This window comes from Apodemus sylvaticus, chromosome 21, assembly GCF_947179515.1.
Source record: "Apodemus sylvaticus chromosome 21, mApoSyl1.1, whole genome shotgun sequence".
NCBI classification, from domain to species: Eukaryota; Metazoa; Chordata; class Mammalia; order Rodentia; family Muridae; genus Apodemus; species Apodemus sylvaticus.
The window spans coordinates 42,193,566-42,208,813 of record NC_067492.1 but is presented as its reverse complement, the minus strand read 5'-3'; the positions used below and the strand labels follow the sequence as shown (position 1 = coordinate 42,208,813).

Here is a 15,248-nt window from a genome sequence, read left to right as displayed (position 1 = left end):
GTCATTGTATTCTTTTGTAGCAAGAAAAAACGTAGATCAATGATTCATTCTGTGACAAACATATCTTTATCTTTTGCAAAATAAGTAAATAAACCAAACAACCACAACCCCCCCCTCCCCCCAAACTTTCCAGGATATCGAACTGGGCACAGAGCCAATACCCAAGTGTCAGTCAGGGACTTGGTTCTGGAATTTGCAGCGAGCTTGAAGCATGCGCACAGTTAAGTGTTCCATTCTTCTGGATAATTTAAAGTACTGACAATCACCGCCCCCTCCCCGTGCCCCTTTTTGGGTATTTTTCGCGCCACAAGAAAGCTACACAAATGAGCACTCTATGGAAAATCACCACTAACCGCAACGGCAGAGTCATTTTAGGCTTAAAAGGTTTCGAGTATTCTTAGTTATGAAAGTTATGAGGGGCTTTGAGCCCGTGAGTGCGCCTTGGAACAGCCGTGCTGTGTGGCCCTCCAGCCGGGCAGTGGTGCCAGGACTCGCGACACAGAGGCCGCTGAGACCGCTCCGGAACCGAGGTGCGCGTGCAGCCGCGTGCAAACCCGGCCCTCGAGCGGAAGCCCGCCCTTCTAGTGCGCGCGCGGCGCGCGGCCGGGAGCCCCGGGGCCGCGCCCGGACCGAGGGGCGGAGCGGGCCGTCCGGAGCGGGGTGGGCGGCGCAAACCAGTCACTTTCCGCGGAGTCGGCAGCCGCCTCGTGTGCCTCGGCGGAGCTTGAGGGGCAACGGAGCCGTGCGGCGGCGCGCGCGTCCGAGGTGTCCGGAGGCCCAGGTACGTGCGACCCCAGCTAAGCTAGCGCGGGACGGTTGACCGGGCGGTTGCGGCCCCGCTGCCCGCAGCCTGCCGCGGCCTCTGTGACGCGCGGTGCGGCCTCGGGGCGCCCGCGGACGGCTGGCAGCAGGGACGGGGCGGGGCGAGAGCGGCGGCGGGGCGGGGCGGAGCGGAGCGAGGGGCGGAGCCGGCGGAGGCCCCGCCCCGGGGCCGAGCAGCACGGACGCTACGGAGCAGGCGCGTCCCGCTGCCGCCGCCGCTGCCGCCGCCGCCGCCGCTGCTGCCGCCGCCGCCGCCGCCGCTCGCCCTTCTCGGGAGCCGCCGCCGCCATTTGCACGGGAACCCCGGTGACAGGGGCTCGGCGGAGGGGCGGAGGGAGGGGGGAGGGTCTGCGAGCCCCGAGGGCGGGAGCGACGCCGCCGGCTCCGGCCAGGCTCCCTGCGCTACCGCGCCGCCCGTGGCGGAACCCGGGTGGCAGCGGCGGCGGCGGCCGAGGGCGGGCGTGCGCCTGAGGCGGCGGCGGCGGCGGCGGCCCTGCGGGCGGCCAGGAGGGGCGGGGGCAGCGGCCGCCGCCGTTTGATGGATCCGAGGATCGCCTGGTTCCAGCCAGAGCAGCTCGGACCGTCCAATAGTCTGTGGATGCAGATCTGGGAGACGACCCAGGGGCTGAGGAACCTCTACTTCAACCACCACTGTCACAGCAGCGGCGCGAGCAGCGCGAGCGGCGGGAGCGGCAGCGGCCCCGGCAGCCCCGGCGGCACGGCCCCGGCTCCGGCCGGCATGTTCCGCTCGGGGGAGCGCCCACTGGGCGGCCTTGCCGTGCCCGCGGAGCAGCGGGACTTCCTGCCCCTGGAGACGACCAACAACAACAACAATCACCACCAGCCAGCGGCCTGGGCACGGCGGGCAGCGGCGGGCCCCTCGGCGTCGCCTGTCCCATCGGCGCCCTCGTCCCCGCGTCCCGCGGCCGCACTCCCCGCCTCCGAGTCTGCCGACCCGGCCTCGGGCAGCAGCAACAAGAGGAAACGTGACAACAAGGCCAGCACCTACGGACTCAACTACAGCCTGCTGCAGCCCAGCGGAGGGCGCGCGGCCGGGGGCGGACGGGCGGACGGCGGCGGGGGCGTGTACAGCGGGACCCCGTGGAAGCGACGGAACTACAACCAGGGAGTCGTGGGGTGAGTGCTGGCGTCGTGGCCTGCGCTTTGGAGGGTCGGCACACCCGCACAGCGGGGAACACGCCCACAGGGGGTGGGAGTGAGGGGTGGGGGATGGGGAGCCCCGGTGGGGCCTCTAGAGAGCATCGGTGGCCATTCATTCCTTCATAGCTTGGCCAGCCTCGGTGGAGCTTTCTTTGGAATTCCTTTCAGCTATCGCCTCCTTTTTGTAGTCATCTCTACCGTCCTTCTCTCCTGTCTACACCTTCCCGATGCATTCTCGCTTGTTCTTCTACTGGTTCTTTCTATGCTCTAGAGTTCAGCCTGCCCTCTGATCCCTTCCTGTCCTCCACACCCCGCTCCCCATCACCACACCCCAAGATGAAGCCCCTTAGCACTGGGCTAGTTAACTTCTAGCCTTAGCGTCTTTAGATGGTTAGGACCAGGAGGTGCTCTTCTTGCCAAGAATAGAAACATCCAGAACGCTCCTTCCCCTCCCCCAATCCAGGACGAAAATCTTGTCAGCCCTGGAAGACACTGCCCGCTCTTGATCCTTTGGCCTATCTTTTATATTTACTTAAGAAAAAAAAAATCCAGTGTTTGCGATGTCTGTGGTAAGCTCAAAGCACCGAGTGACAGCTTCCTTGAGCTTGTCATAGATGGTGAGCTTTTCTGAGCCCTGACAGAACTTTGCAGGAGTTCAATGGTCTGTGGCTTCTCACTGTGAGGCTGTCACTGTGGCAGAGGTAGCAGTAGTTTTCATTTAGGGGTGCTGGGGCTAGTGTGTGAATGTTGCACCACCAGCGACTTTGTGTTTAAAGTTCAGCTCTTACAAAATGGAATCTTACCTGAGCCCTAGTGAATTATGTACATAAGCTGGGAAGGTTTCCAGCCTGGTTTCCCTTTGGGAAGAGCCCCTGTGTTGTCTGGATTAGGTTACTGAGTCTTTTTCTTCTTCTTCTTCCTTTTTTTCCCCCCTCTTTTAATAAATTTATGCTTTCGGGCCTATGTGTGGTGTGTGTGAGAAGTGTGGTGTGTGGTTTGTGTAGCTCCAGTATGGGAAACTGGCTATGAAATTGTTTCTCGTTTTCTGGTACTGATCTGTAGTGAGGCCTCAGGGAATTGATTAGTAATCCTGTGTGAACCTCCTTAAATTCACCCATTCAGCTCTGCCCTGGTTTTGGCAAGGAGAGATAGTTGTGTGTACCTTTCTGAAGGTCTGGTAAAATGAGTTGGTGGGTTCCATCTGCTGTAGTGGGCTGGTGGTGTCTGCTCAGTACACTACTATTACAACTCCCACCTTTTATGGAAAAATGCAGTCATGTGGTTCAGGAGTGATGCTGGGAATGCCTCATAGCTGCTCTCATTTCCCATTGGAGATCCTTCGTGGCTAAGTCCTTTTTGCCCAGCTCCAAGGGCGCTCTCCATGGTCATCACCTTTTATTAAAGATGTGTGGTTACATCCTGTTAGCCTTTCCAGGGCAGAGCATACGCCTGTGGCTTCTTGACAACTTGTTGCTGAAGGTCCTGGTGGTCTGGTCTTACAGGAGTGAGCTCTGCATAGGTAGTCACCGGCAGACAGTACCTGGAAGGCCCCTAGCTGCATTGACTGAAGCCTCTGCTCTGTTTCTAGAAAAGATACATTATAAATCCAAAGTGCTGCCTGCCCCTTAATCCTGCAAAAGTTCCCACGCAGAAGCTTCAGATACTGCATTGCCCTCAGAAGGATCAGGGAGGAATGTTCACTTCCCTGAGGGATTACTGCTTAAAAACTGATTGTAAACTTGCTAAGCGGCTTATCACTCCATCAGACTTGTATTCTTTCCCTGAAGAAGACAGCAGCAGTTTGGAGTTGCCTTCCTAGTGTGGAGAGATGCAGTGAATGGTTCCTAAGGTTTGCTAAAAGACTTTGGGTTTTCAGTGATTCTGTTTTTGATCTACATGATCCAATTTCTTAGCTTTTAAGGGAGTTTAGCAATTTTTTTTTATTTGTTTTTTTCCGAGACAGGGTTTCTCTATATAGCCCTGGCTGTCCTGAAACTCACTCTATAGACTAGGCTGGCCTCGAACTCAGAAATCCGCCTGCCTCTGCCTCCCAGAGTGCTGGGATTACAGGCGTGCGCCACCACCACCGCCCGGCTGAGTTTAGCTATTTTTAAAAATTATTTTTAAAGATTTCATTTACTTATTTTGTGTGTGTGTGTGTGTGTGTGTTCACATGCATGTGTGCACATGTGCCAAAGTAAGAGAGTGGAAGTAACAGGACAGTGTATTGGGAGTTGGCATTCTTCTTCTGGGTCTTGTAGATTGACAGCTCGCCAGTGCTTGAGGGCGAGCAGCTCTGTCTGATAAGCCATCTTGCCAGCTTACTTTTGCTATTTTAATTATTGGTATTTAAACAGTAGGACTTCTGAGTGTACCTCAGTATGGTGCTATTCATTGTGTGACAAAACTTTCCCTGGGGAGACATAACATGCATGTCTACTCACCTTAGATAGGGAACTCAAAACAGACCGCAGTATGAATACCATAAAAGCCAAAACTTGGTGAAATGTGACTTTTTGGGGGGTTACTTAAAGGAATATGGGTGAGAGGTTACTTAAAGGAGGCAGAGATGACTCAGAGACACCTGCATCACCAAAGCCTTTCCAGCTCACGAAGCTAGGGACCTGGAGCATGCTGCATAGACAGCTGAATAGGTTGTCAGTGGCCTTTCTAGGTAGCTTAGCTTGTCTAAATCTTCTGGGTTTCTTCCTCCTCCTCCAGGTAGCTGGTTGGTCTCAGAGTTGTCTTTGCAGCTGAGCTCTGCTTTTCTGAGTGGGTCTCTCCCACCCCCATTTTGTTTACTTTTGCAGGGAGTGGCATAGTGAATCTGGTCAGTTTCAGGGACATCCTGAAGCTGTTTTGAGTTGTTTACCTCCCTGTTTAAGGAGCTTCCTTGTAGAATAAAAACTTTCAGAGAATACTTAGTACAGCACTGTTCTGACATTAAATTTAGTGTGACTCTCACCAGTATTTTTTATTTTCTTGGGATTTAACTGGTACTGTGCTGGGAGATGAACAAATTACGGCTCCTGGATTCTTGGGTGGACACTCCAGATAGGGACTTGGGACATGGACTTGGAATTCTGTCCTTTATGTCTTGTATCTCTTGGGCCAGTGGTTGACTAAACTCCCAGTTTGGAGCCTGGCGGTGGTGGCACACGCCTTTAATCCCAGTGCTTGGGAGGCAGGCAGATTTCTGAGTTCAAGACCAGCCTGGTCTACAAAGTGAGTTCCAGGACAGCCCGAACTACACAGAGAAACCCTGTCTCGGAAAAAAAAAAACCCAATAAATAAATAAATAAATAAATAAATAAAAACAAAACAAAACAAAACAGTTTGAACCCGATTCCTCAAGGTGTCCAGGTTCTTGAGTCTTTTGGTTCTCCTTACTATGCTTCATGTTCTTGCAGGTGCAAGATTCTGTTTAACCCTCATGCTGTATGGATTCCCTTCTGTTCACTGGATAGAAACTCTCAGTAGCCTGTGGTACATCACTTGTGTGGTAGCTTAGGTTTCATCTCTAGTAATGCCACAAAAGGGGAAAAAGGAGGAAGAGGAAGAAGAAAGAAAAGAAAGGGAAGGAAAGGAAAGGAAAAAAGGAAGGAAACAAGTGTTTAGGTTTCATCCTAAAGTCATTTTCTTTTCTTTTCTCAAAATGAAATTACTCTTGACTGACTGTCTCTCATCCTTTGCCCCCCTGAAGCCATAAACCCAAGTCCAGAGAGGGTATTTGCATTGTCTGTTATTTCAGAGATTCAACCCAGGCCCTTGTGTGTGTTATACAAGGACCTCTGACCAATGCCTTGTATCCTCTTGAGTTTTTTTTTCCTTTTTTTACTGTTGAGACAGAGTCTCACTAAGTTACCCAGGCTGGTCTTGAACATACTCTATAGCCCAGGTGGGTTTGATCCTATGATCTTCCTGGCTCAGTCTCCTGAGTGACAGGGATAACACCTACCTACCTACCTACCTACCTTCCTTCCTTCCTTCCTTCCTTCCTTCCTTCCTTCCTTCCTTCCTTTAGACAATTATTTTCATGTACCCCTTTGCTAGGGCTGGCTGTGTTGCAGGACGCTCTCCACTAGCGCTTTATTGTCCATGGAAATGAGCCAGATGCCCTTTTCGTAGAGGTTTGGTGGCATTTGTGGTAGAGAAGGAAGGCTCTACAGAGCTACAAGAATGGAAATTGGGTGGGTTGGAGCCCTAGCTCCTGACCTGGTGGTGAGAAACTTCGGTGGAAGGTGCCTGATACCTTCCGACTTCCTGAGGGTGACGTGGATGTCTTGGGAAGTCTCTAGTTTGTTAAAGGCTGAATGACTTTAACAAAAGAGATATCTAAGAGACTTGGGAAATAGCCTCACTTTTGGATATTTGGGTTGTTCTGGGAAGTGGACCTGGGCTCCGCAGTGTGCTAGGGAGTCATAGCTCTTACCAAGCTGAACCCCACCCCCTGAAAAATTTAAGGAATCATTTTTGAGCTAAGGAGGTAAGAATGTGAGTGGAAGGAAGGACAGGTTAGGAAAGGATCCTGGCTGAGTGGTGAGCTTAGTAACTACATAGCTTTGAAGGTCAGGGTCTAAGGGGCTATGCTCTCCTGCAGTGGGGCCGCCCAGTCTCCTTTTTGTGCTCACTGTTCACTGTGTAAGTGCTGCTGGCTTTCTTTAGTGCTGCTGCTGTAGCTTGTTTCTTTAGCATTGCCATGGGGATGCTGTTCCTGCTGGGCGTCTCAGCAGCCAGGCAGATGAACACAGGTTGGTAGCAAAGAAGTTAGAAGACTTTATCTCTGTCTTTTGTGCTAAGTTTAACTTCTGTGTGTTTGAACATGCAGCCTACTGTAATTCTTCTGTGAACCGAACACTTCAGGCTCTTTAGTTTTACTGATTGGGATACCAAAATGTATTTTCAGGAAGATGACATATTGTAGAGTTTATGGTACCTGTAATTCATAGTTGAGAATTGCTGAATTAATTCCAACTGAGTTTCTTTCCTTCCATGACTTCATGTGAGTTTTTGTGACTGGTGGGTGAGTGGTGTTTCTTTTGGAATCATTGGCACAGGTAGTCCTTTAAAACTCCCGTTAAGGGCTCTAGCTGTTGAGAAGCAAAGGGAAGCATCACCCAGAGCATTTTAGAATCTGCCATGTGCTTACGCAGGAGACTAGGACACCAGAAGGAAGAGAGGAAGGAAAAGGGTGTGAAGACTGGTGAGGGAGAGGTCAGGATCCTAGTGTACTGGGTAACCCTCATCTCAGCTGCTTTCATGAAATAGCTACCTGTCCTAGTATCAGACCTGAAAAGGCTCTTGGAAGGAATGTTATGGGTTTCCTTGGTGATGCTGGACTGGGCAGATGGCTGTCTTCCTTGATGAGTTCTTTCTCAGGCAATCTGAGAATTGTAGAAATGAGGTAGACATGAGAGCAGTCAATAGTAGGCATTTCTTATACCTGCTGAAGCTAAGAAAAATCATGGGCACCTTTCCTGTGGGATGAAGAGAAGCTAGTTCTTGTATGATTTCACACAGCTTTCTCTCCTGCTCTCTGACTGATTAGTGTTTAGTGATTAGTCTCTGAGTAGTGTTTAGTGTCGGAAACTATTCCAGGATCATACCCACGAACACTAGACTAAATCACGTACACATAGGGGTGTTCTTAATGGGATAATGGGCCATGAAAGATACTGCTTTTGAAGACTGTTGGTCTACTTCTTAGCATATGTGCGTGTTTCTACAGAGTAGACTGGAAAAGCTCAGAGCTTCCTAAGAAGTTGACAGGACAGTAGAATGTTCTGTCAGTCTGAGACTGTGTGCTAAGGACTCAGCACTTGTGGAACATCAAAAAGGCTTCACATTAGTTACATTGTATATATTTGTTACACATGACGATTTTCTTTTAAATGATTATATATTGAATTTGAAGATGGCTTTGAGCTAGGCTTTTAAATAATTTACAACCACCTTTAAATTCTGAGTAATTGCTTGATGATATAAATAAGACTTGTATACTAAGAACTTTGGGCCTAAAAAGTTGAACATGCGGCCATTTATGGTGTCTATTGCCTAGAGATTACACATTAATATTTAATACAAAACATGGGGATTCTAGCTTATGCCCCTCCTGCAGTCCTGGTTTGTAATTAGTGCAGAAGTGCTTCTTTGTCTATCAGTTTAGTAGGTAGAAGTGATCAAGAGAATAGAAACCATTATTACCATGTTTCAAAAACTAACGAAACTGTTGTACTTGTTACCATAATTAACCTCTTCATATGTAATTGCATTACTTTTTTCTTTTGAGATAATTGATAGGTTAGTAGGAACTTATAGAAATTAGTGATTCATTATTGTAGTCTTATTTGCTTGGTTTTATTGTAGTAACATCTCAATTACTAGAGCAGGCAACTAATATTTTCACAATTTGTAATGTTTTGTATTTTGCCAGTTTCACATGCAAATGTGTGTTGAATACAGCTTTATGAAATTTGTAGATTTATATATATACCACCATAATGAAGATATAGAGCTAGGTTAGGTTCATCTTGAATACTCATCACGTTTCCCTCATGGACAACAACAACAAAAAGATACGGAGACTCACTCTCTGTCCGCAGTCAGACACGTCCATCCTTCCCGTCCCTAACCCTTAACAAGCACTAATCTATCCTCTATCTCTATAAATTTGCCCTTTTGAGAATGTGCTGCAAATGGAATCCTGTCTTCTGTAACTTTGGCTGTTTTCCTGTCACTGAAATTTCTCTGCAAGTCATTTAGCTTGTCTTATATGCCAGTAGTTGTTCTCTTACCCAGTAGTGTACCATTGTATGAAGGCACTAGTCGAAGAATATTCCAGAAAAGTGCTTTTCAGTTTTTGATTGTTACAAAAAAAACTGCTATAAACATTTATGTACATATTTTATGTGAACATAAGGCTTCATTTTGGGGGAATAAATGCCCGAAAGCACCATATGGTAAGTACAGGTTTAGTTTAAACTAACCGGTTTTTATACTTTCTTCTTTTGTGTGTGTGCACGTGGTATCATCACATGCATTTGGAAGTCAGAGGTCGACACCACATGCCTTCCTTTTGCTCTCTACCTTATTTTGAGACAGGTTTCTCTGAACCTGGAAATCACTGTTTTGGCTTTTGGCCCGCAGCATCCACCTGTCTCCATCGATCTGCCATTGGGATTACACAGGCACAGCCACCGTCCACCTTTTCTTCATGAGCTTCAGCTCTAAACTCAGATCCTCATGCGTGCATAGCAATCACTGTACTCACTAGGACATCTTCCTAGACTCCCTCACTTTCTATACTTGATTTTAGGAGCCTGAGAAACAAAACTAAGCCATTTTCTATAGTGGCTGCATCATGCCAAGTTTCTGAATGAAGGGTCCAGAATTTCTATCTCTCCAACACTTGCCATGGCCAAGTACTATAGGTACAGCTCTTCTAGTAGGTGATCCCAGGCAGCTCCTGTGCTGTGGTCATGCTAGACTTCTTGGAATAACCCTGCCTAGTAAGTCATGTCCTTACCTTCCATCTCAGTCTTATCTGGTATTGTAGCTTGGTGGTAGAACCTTTTTTTTTTTTTTTTAAATCTTACATGCACAAAGGCCCTGTGTTCCATTCTGGCATTGAAAAAAGTATGAATTCCCAAGGCTTAGGGTGTTTGGGGGGGGGGGGAAGGAGGCATGTCCTTGGAATATTTCTCTTTCTCCCCTCAGTGGTGTCTTACTATGTTTGTCTACCAGATTGGTCTTAAACTGGGGCTGGTGGTCTCTCCACTTCCGATTCCTGACTAGTTGGAATTTCAGTTGTATGCCACAATATTACCCTTAGTGGTCGTGGTTTTATTTTGTTTTGTAATAAATAACAAGGGAAAGGAAAAAAAAATTAAGTAAACAAAGTCTCACTATGTAGCTCACTTTGCCTTAAACACTGGCAATCCTCCTGTCTCAGCATCCCTAATGTTGGCGGACTTGCCAGTGATGGCTACCATCCCTGCCTGTGTCATTGGGTGGAATGAGACATCCACTCTTGGTCTTCCAGTTTCCTATAATAACCTCATAAAAACAGCTTGTTCAAAGCGTGATCCAAATACGGTTCTTTCCCTGCTGTTTAAGTCTTTTAATCTATAGGTTTCTCTGCCATCTGTTTCCCTCTCTATTAAATTTGTTGAAGAAATTAGGTTATTTTTTTCTTTGTTTTAGTTGAGATTTTTGGGTGTGTTGTGTGTGTGTATTTATTGTGTGTGCACATGAGGTGGTGCCCTGTTCTTTTGCTTTCCCTTTAATCCCTTTGAGATAGGCTCTCTGTTTTTGGTTAGTCTGGCTGGCTGACAAACTCTGAGATCAGCACAGGGGTTGCAGACATGCATGTAGGATCACATGTGGCTGTCACATGTGTGAATTCGGACTCTCAGGCTTGGGCAGTAACTGAGCCATCTCCTCAGCTCCCTGGAAACGCCACTGCTCGCTCCCTTTCTCTAATCGTGTCTCCATTACGTCACTTTATTTTGTCTCTTTGGTTAGATAGTTCCCTTACATTCGTAATTGGAACTAGAGACTGTTCGGGGTTTTTTCATGAATACTTTACAAATGGATTATACAAGTTTTTAAAAGGGAAATAGCTGGAGGGGTGTCTCAGTGGTTAAGAGCATTGGCTGCTCTTCTAAAGACCTAGGTACAATTCCCAGTGCCCACATGGTAGGTAGTTCATAATCAGCTGTAACTCCAGCTCAGTGTGGTGACATGTGCCTCAGATCCACTGTAGATGGAAGCGGGCAGTGGATCTCTCTTGAGTTCAGATAGCAAGGGCTATGTTGAGAGACCCTATCTCAAAAACAACAGCAACAACTACTTAACGGCCACATCTGAATAGCCTTTGTGATGTAGGTAGCCATTACTGATGTTTGCCTGATGGTATTAATGCAGTAGGATTGTAAGCTCATATTCTGCTTGGATCCCTTTCCCTTGTTAGCTGGTAGTTCGAAGAGGAGGTCTCCTTCCTTGGCTTCCTCCCTCTGGTCTTGAAGACACAGTCCCCACCCCCCCCTCAGTAGAGCTTGAGGATGGGTGGGAGGACCTCCGGCATGAGGGAGAAGCAAGAGTCACCATGGAAAGGTGAAATGGACTTTGGGTAGCTTGGTGTGTGTGTGTGTGTGTGTGTGTGTGTGTGTGTGTGTCCGCGTCTGTCCATCCTGCCTGCCTGTGTTTCTGTCTATGCAAAAGAGAAGGAAGTTCTCACAATGAACTTAACTGTACTAGGCCTTTGGTCTCTAGTTAGAAATTGCATGAGAGCCCTTTGCCCATTGCCACCCTGTCTCAGCTTTTGATTTGTGGCAGCCAAGGGAAGCCATAAGAGATCTGTGACCTGTGAGCCTGTGTGTGCTCAGGAGATAAAGTTCACACAGCTGTAATTCAATATTCAGGAACAGTATTGTTTTGTTTTTGTTTTGTTTTTCCTTTCACATTAGCCTTAGATTATTTTTCTGTGCTCTGTTTTTTTCTTATTTATTTATTTATTTATTTATTTATTTATTTATTTATTTATTTATTTATGAGACAGGGTTTCTCTGTATCGAACTCAGAAATCCGCCTGCCTCTGCTTCCCAGAGTGCTGGGATTACAGGTGTGTCACCACCGCCTGGCTGTGCTGTTAATCTTGAGCAAATCATTCTTGTTTTCAGGCTGATAGAAGTAAGGTTGTGAGGTGATCCCTTCCCCCTCAGACACTTTAAAGACCAGCACTTAACAATAGTAGAGCAAGATCATTGAGGGCAAGGTGGCCTGGAGAGCCAGGCTCTGAGGACTCTGGCCTCTAACCCTAGATCAGCTTGAGCTTTCTCAGGAGTTCCCCCATTACTAATGCCATGAGTACAGCGATGAACTTGATGGACAGGTGCCGTTATGTAGTCAACTTTGGCAGTAGGATTCACTCTCGGTGTTACAGATCCTAGAGCTTGGGAAAAATGTGACAAGATGGTTTTTTTGTTTTTGTTTTTTTTTTTTTTTTTGGTTTTTTGGATTTGGTTTTCCAGAGTGCTGGGATTCGCCACCACTGCCCAGCTCACCCAGTTCTCTTTTATTCCCCCCTTTTTTCCTGTTCCTGAACACCTGGCAAACACCTGTTCTTTTCTTGTCTCTTCCATTTGCCACGCCCTGGGTTGTATTCTAAGTCACCATCATTACGTCTTCCATGTTTCCTTTCACTTGGCAGCCTGCTTTTGAGATCCTTTATGTGTTTTCCTGGCTTGGTGTAGTTGATTTCTGTAGTGCTGAGTAGGACTCCATGGTATAGATGTGCTGGACCGATTATCCACTCACCTACTGGAGAAAAGATGTTGCTTCCAAGTTTGGCATTTGTGCACAAAGCTGCTGTAATGATCCACGTGCAAGTGTAAGTTTTTGTGTGGCCATACTTCTAGCACCTTTGAATAAGCACCAGGGAACACAATTGCTGCATTGTATGGTAAGAATATGTTCAGTTTGTAAAAATACTGCTAAGGGGGTCTTCCAAAGTGGCTGCATTATTTTGCACTCATAAAACAGAAAATGAGGTTTCTTGTTATTTCATTTTTTCCCCTGGGTTATTGTTTTGGCTTTTTGCCATTCTAGTAGACGAATAGTGATAGCAATTTAATTTGTGGTTCTGATTTCCTTCATGTGCTGGAAGCATATTCTGCATGCATCAGTGTTGATCTGGGGTCCTGTAAGAGATGACTAGATAAGACAGCCAGGAGTGGGGCGGCTGAGACAGGAAGGTAGTGTGCTCAAGGCCAGGCTGGGCCTCATGGACCTCACACATGTTAGGCTTGCGCGCTTGTCACTGAAATACATCCCAGCCCAAGGCCCTGTCTCAAGATGAAGTAAATTAGTAATAAATGTTAAGTTATGAGAGCTCTACCCTCATGACTAGATTGATGTCATTCTTGTTCTTTTTTTCCCTTCTCCATTTTCATGTGTATTGTATATATGCATTTGCATGTGTATCTGTGACATATTTGTGCATGCACATGTATGCTCGTGTATGTGGAGGCTGGAGGCTGATGTTGAGCCTCCTCCTCAGTGGCTCCTGAGGACATTGAATTCAGTTCAGTGTGGATTGGTGCAGGATCTCTCTCAATCAAGCCCTTAGCTTGCCGATGTGCTTATAGTCTCACTAGCCAGCTTGCTTGGGGGATCCCTGGCCTCTGGCATCTCTGTGATTATAGGCAGGCCGCTGTGCCCACCTGGCATTTACATGGGTTCTGAGATCTGAACTCTGATCCTTACAATTGTGGGGTAAGCACTTAACCACTGACCCATCTCCTTAGCTAGCTAACTAGCTTGTTTCTTTCTTCTCTCTCTCTCTCTCTCTCTCTCTCTCTCTCTCTCTCTCTCTCTCCCTATCTCTTTCTTTCTTTCTTTCTTTCTTTCTTTCTTTCTTTCTTTCTTTCTTTCTTTCTTTCTTTCTTTCTTTCTTTCTTTCTTTCTTTCTTTCTTTCTTTCTTTCATTATTTGTTTATTGTATGAGTACACTGTAGCTATCTTCAGACACACCAGGCATCAGATCCCATTATAGATGGTTGTGAGCCACCATGTGGTTGCTGGGAATTGAACTCAGGAACTCTGGAAGAGCAGTCAGTGCTATTAACCACTGAACCATCTCTCCAGCCCTCTTTAGCTTTCTTACATTGCTGCCTTGAGAGTGGGTTTGTTGAAATTTCTCTTTCATATGTTTTCAACCATGTCGTGCCTGTGTCATGAAGGAGCAGAAAGGCTCACCAGGTGAGGCATAGTTATTTTCTTTCTTGTTTTATTCTCTTTGGTGAATTTTCTGGTTTTGCTGTATAGCCCAGACTGGCCTTGAACTTCAGTCCTGCTTGTCCGGCACCGGGGTTACAGACATATGCTACGTCATCTTCATCCTCCCAGCTTCTAAAACTGTGAGACACATAGAGTTTTGTCAATTATAAGTTACCTGGTCTGATAAAGTCTACTGTGGTTGTATAAACAGAGACTAAGAACATCAGTGTAGCAAAGAGCTACACCTCCACCCCCATACAGTTCCTCCACCCCCATACAGCTCCTAGAGGATCTGTTCTGATGTTTTGCCCATTATTTATTTGGGATGTTTTCCTTATTGTTGAAATTTAAGAATTCTTGGTATGTTTTGGAATCAGCCCTATCAGGTGAGATTTGCAGATGCTTTCTTGCAGTCCTGGCTTACATTATCCTATTCCCTTCCAGCCCTTGAGAAAAAGTTTCATTTCAGTGTAGTCAAATAATTTCTTTCAGAGTTTGTGCTTTTGGTATTATATCTAAAGTATCATCTCCAAACCCAGGAACACCTACACTTTTTCTTGTTATTTAGAAGTTGTTCCATTTATTGATTGTTTAGAGACAGGTCTTGCTATTTAGACCTGGATAGTCCAGGTTGGCCTTGAAGCCAAAATCTTACCTCTGCCCAGTCCTGGGTTGTTGGTCTGAGACCCTGATAGTCTTTCTAAGGCAGAGTCTTATTGCATTGTCAAGGCTGCGCCCTACATCCTCTAGTCCCTTTTCTTTCTGAGCCTTAGCAACACTGCCCACTTCACTGTCTCCACAATTTTACTTTTTCCAGAACATCACATAGGATAATGTAGTGTTTTGGTTTGGCTTCACTTAGCAGAAGCAGTTTTAGATTCTACCATGCCTTTTCTTTCTTTTTTTCCTTCATTCTTTTTTTCCCCCTTTCCTTGCCTCTGCCTCCTAAGTGCTGGGATTAACGGCATGCACCACCACCGCCTGGCACGTCCATGACTTTTCAAGGCTTGATAGCTTTCCATTTAGGAATACTGGCATGTGCTACCCTACCCATAGGGTTTTGGAGTGTTATAATTTTGTGTTTTACATTTTAGTTTGTAGTCCATTTTAAGTTGGTTTTTGTTGTTTTTTTGTGTGTGAGAAGTATAAGATCTGTGTCTAGAATTGTTTTGGTTGTTATTTAATTTATATGTGTGAGTGTTCTGTCTAAATGCCTATGACACCATGCGTGTGAGAAGTCAAGAGAGGGTGCAAATCCCCTGGTACTGGAGTCATGGATGTTTGTGAGTTTCTGTGTGCGTGCTGGGAATCAAACCCAGGGCCTAAGATAAATAAGGGCTCTAAATTGCTGTGCTATCTCTCCAGCCTCTAGACTCTGTGCCTCCTCCTGCCTCAATTTCTTTTTGTAGCTCTGATTGTTCGGGAATTCTGTCTATAGACCAGACTGGCCTGCCTCTCCCTTTCTTTTTTTATTTCTATTTTTATTT

The 15,248-nt window shown here is 46.7% G+C and overlaps 1 protein-coding gene across 5 annotated transcripts in view; it reads left to right on the top strand.

Moving 5' to 3' along the window:
- Positions 1-657: 657 nt before the first annotated feature.
- The window catches only part of Tent4b (terminal nucleotidyltransferase 4B), a 54,897-nt gene continuing 40,306 nt past the window's right edge, over positions 658-15,248 (top strand). Inside the window, exons 1-2 of one of the 5 annotated variants that reach the window (XM_052166322.1) lie at positions 658-781; positions 1,388-1,959. In XM_052166322.1, the coding sequence (XP_052022282.1) occupies positions 1,421-1,959 (539 nt within the window). In that variant the 5' untranslated portion in view covers positions 658-781; positions 1,388-1,420. Of the gene's footprint in view, positions 782-1,154; positions 1,960-15,248 lie in introns of those variants that run through there. The other 4 variants (XM_052166326.1, XM_052166324.1, XM_052166323.1 and 1 more) reach the window with 4 other exon arrangements.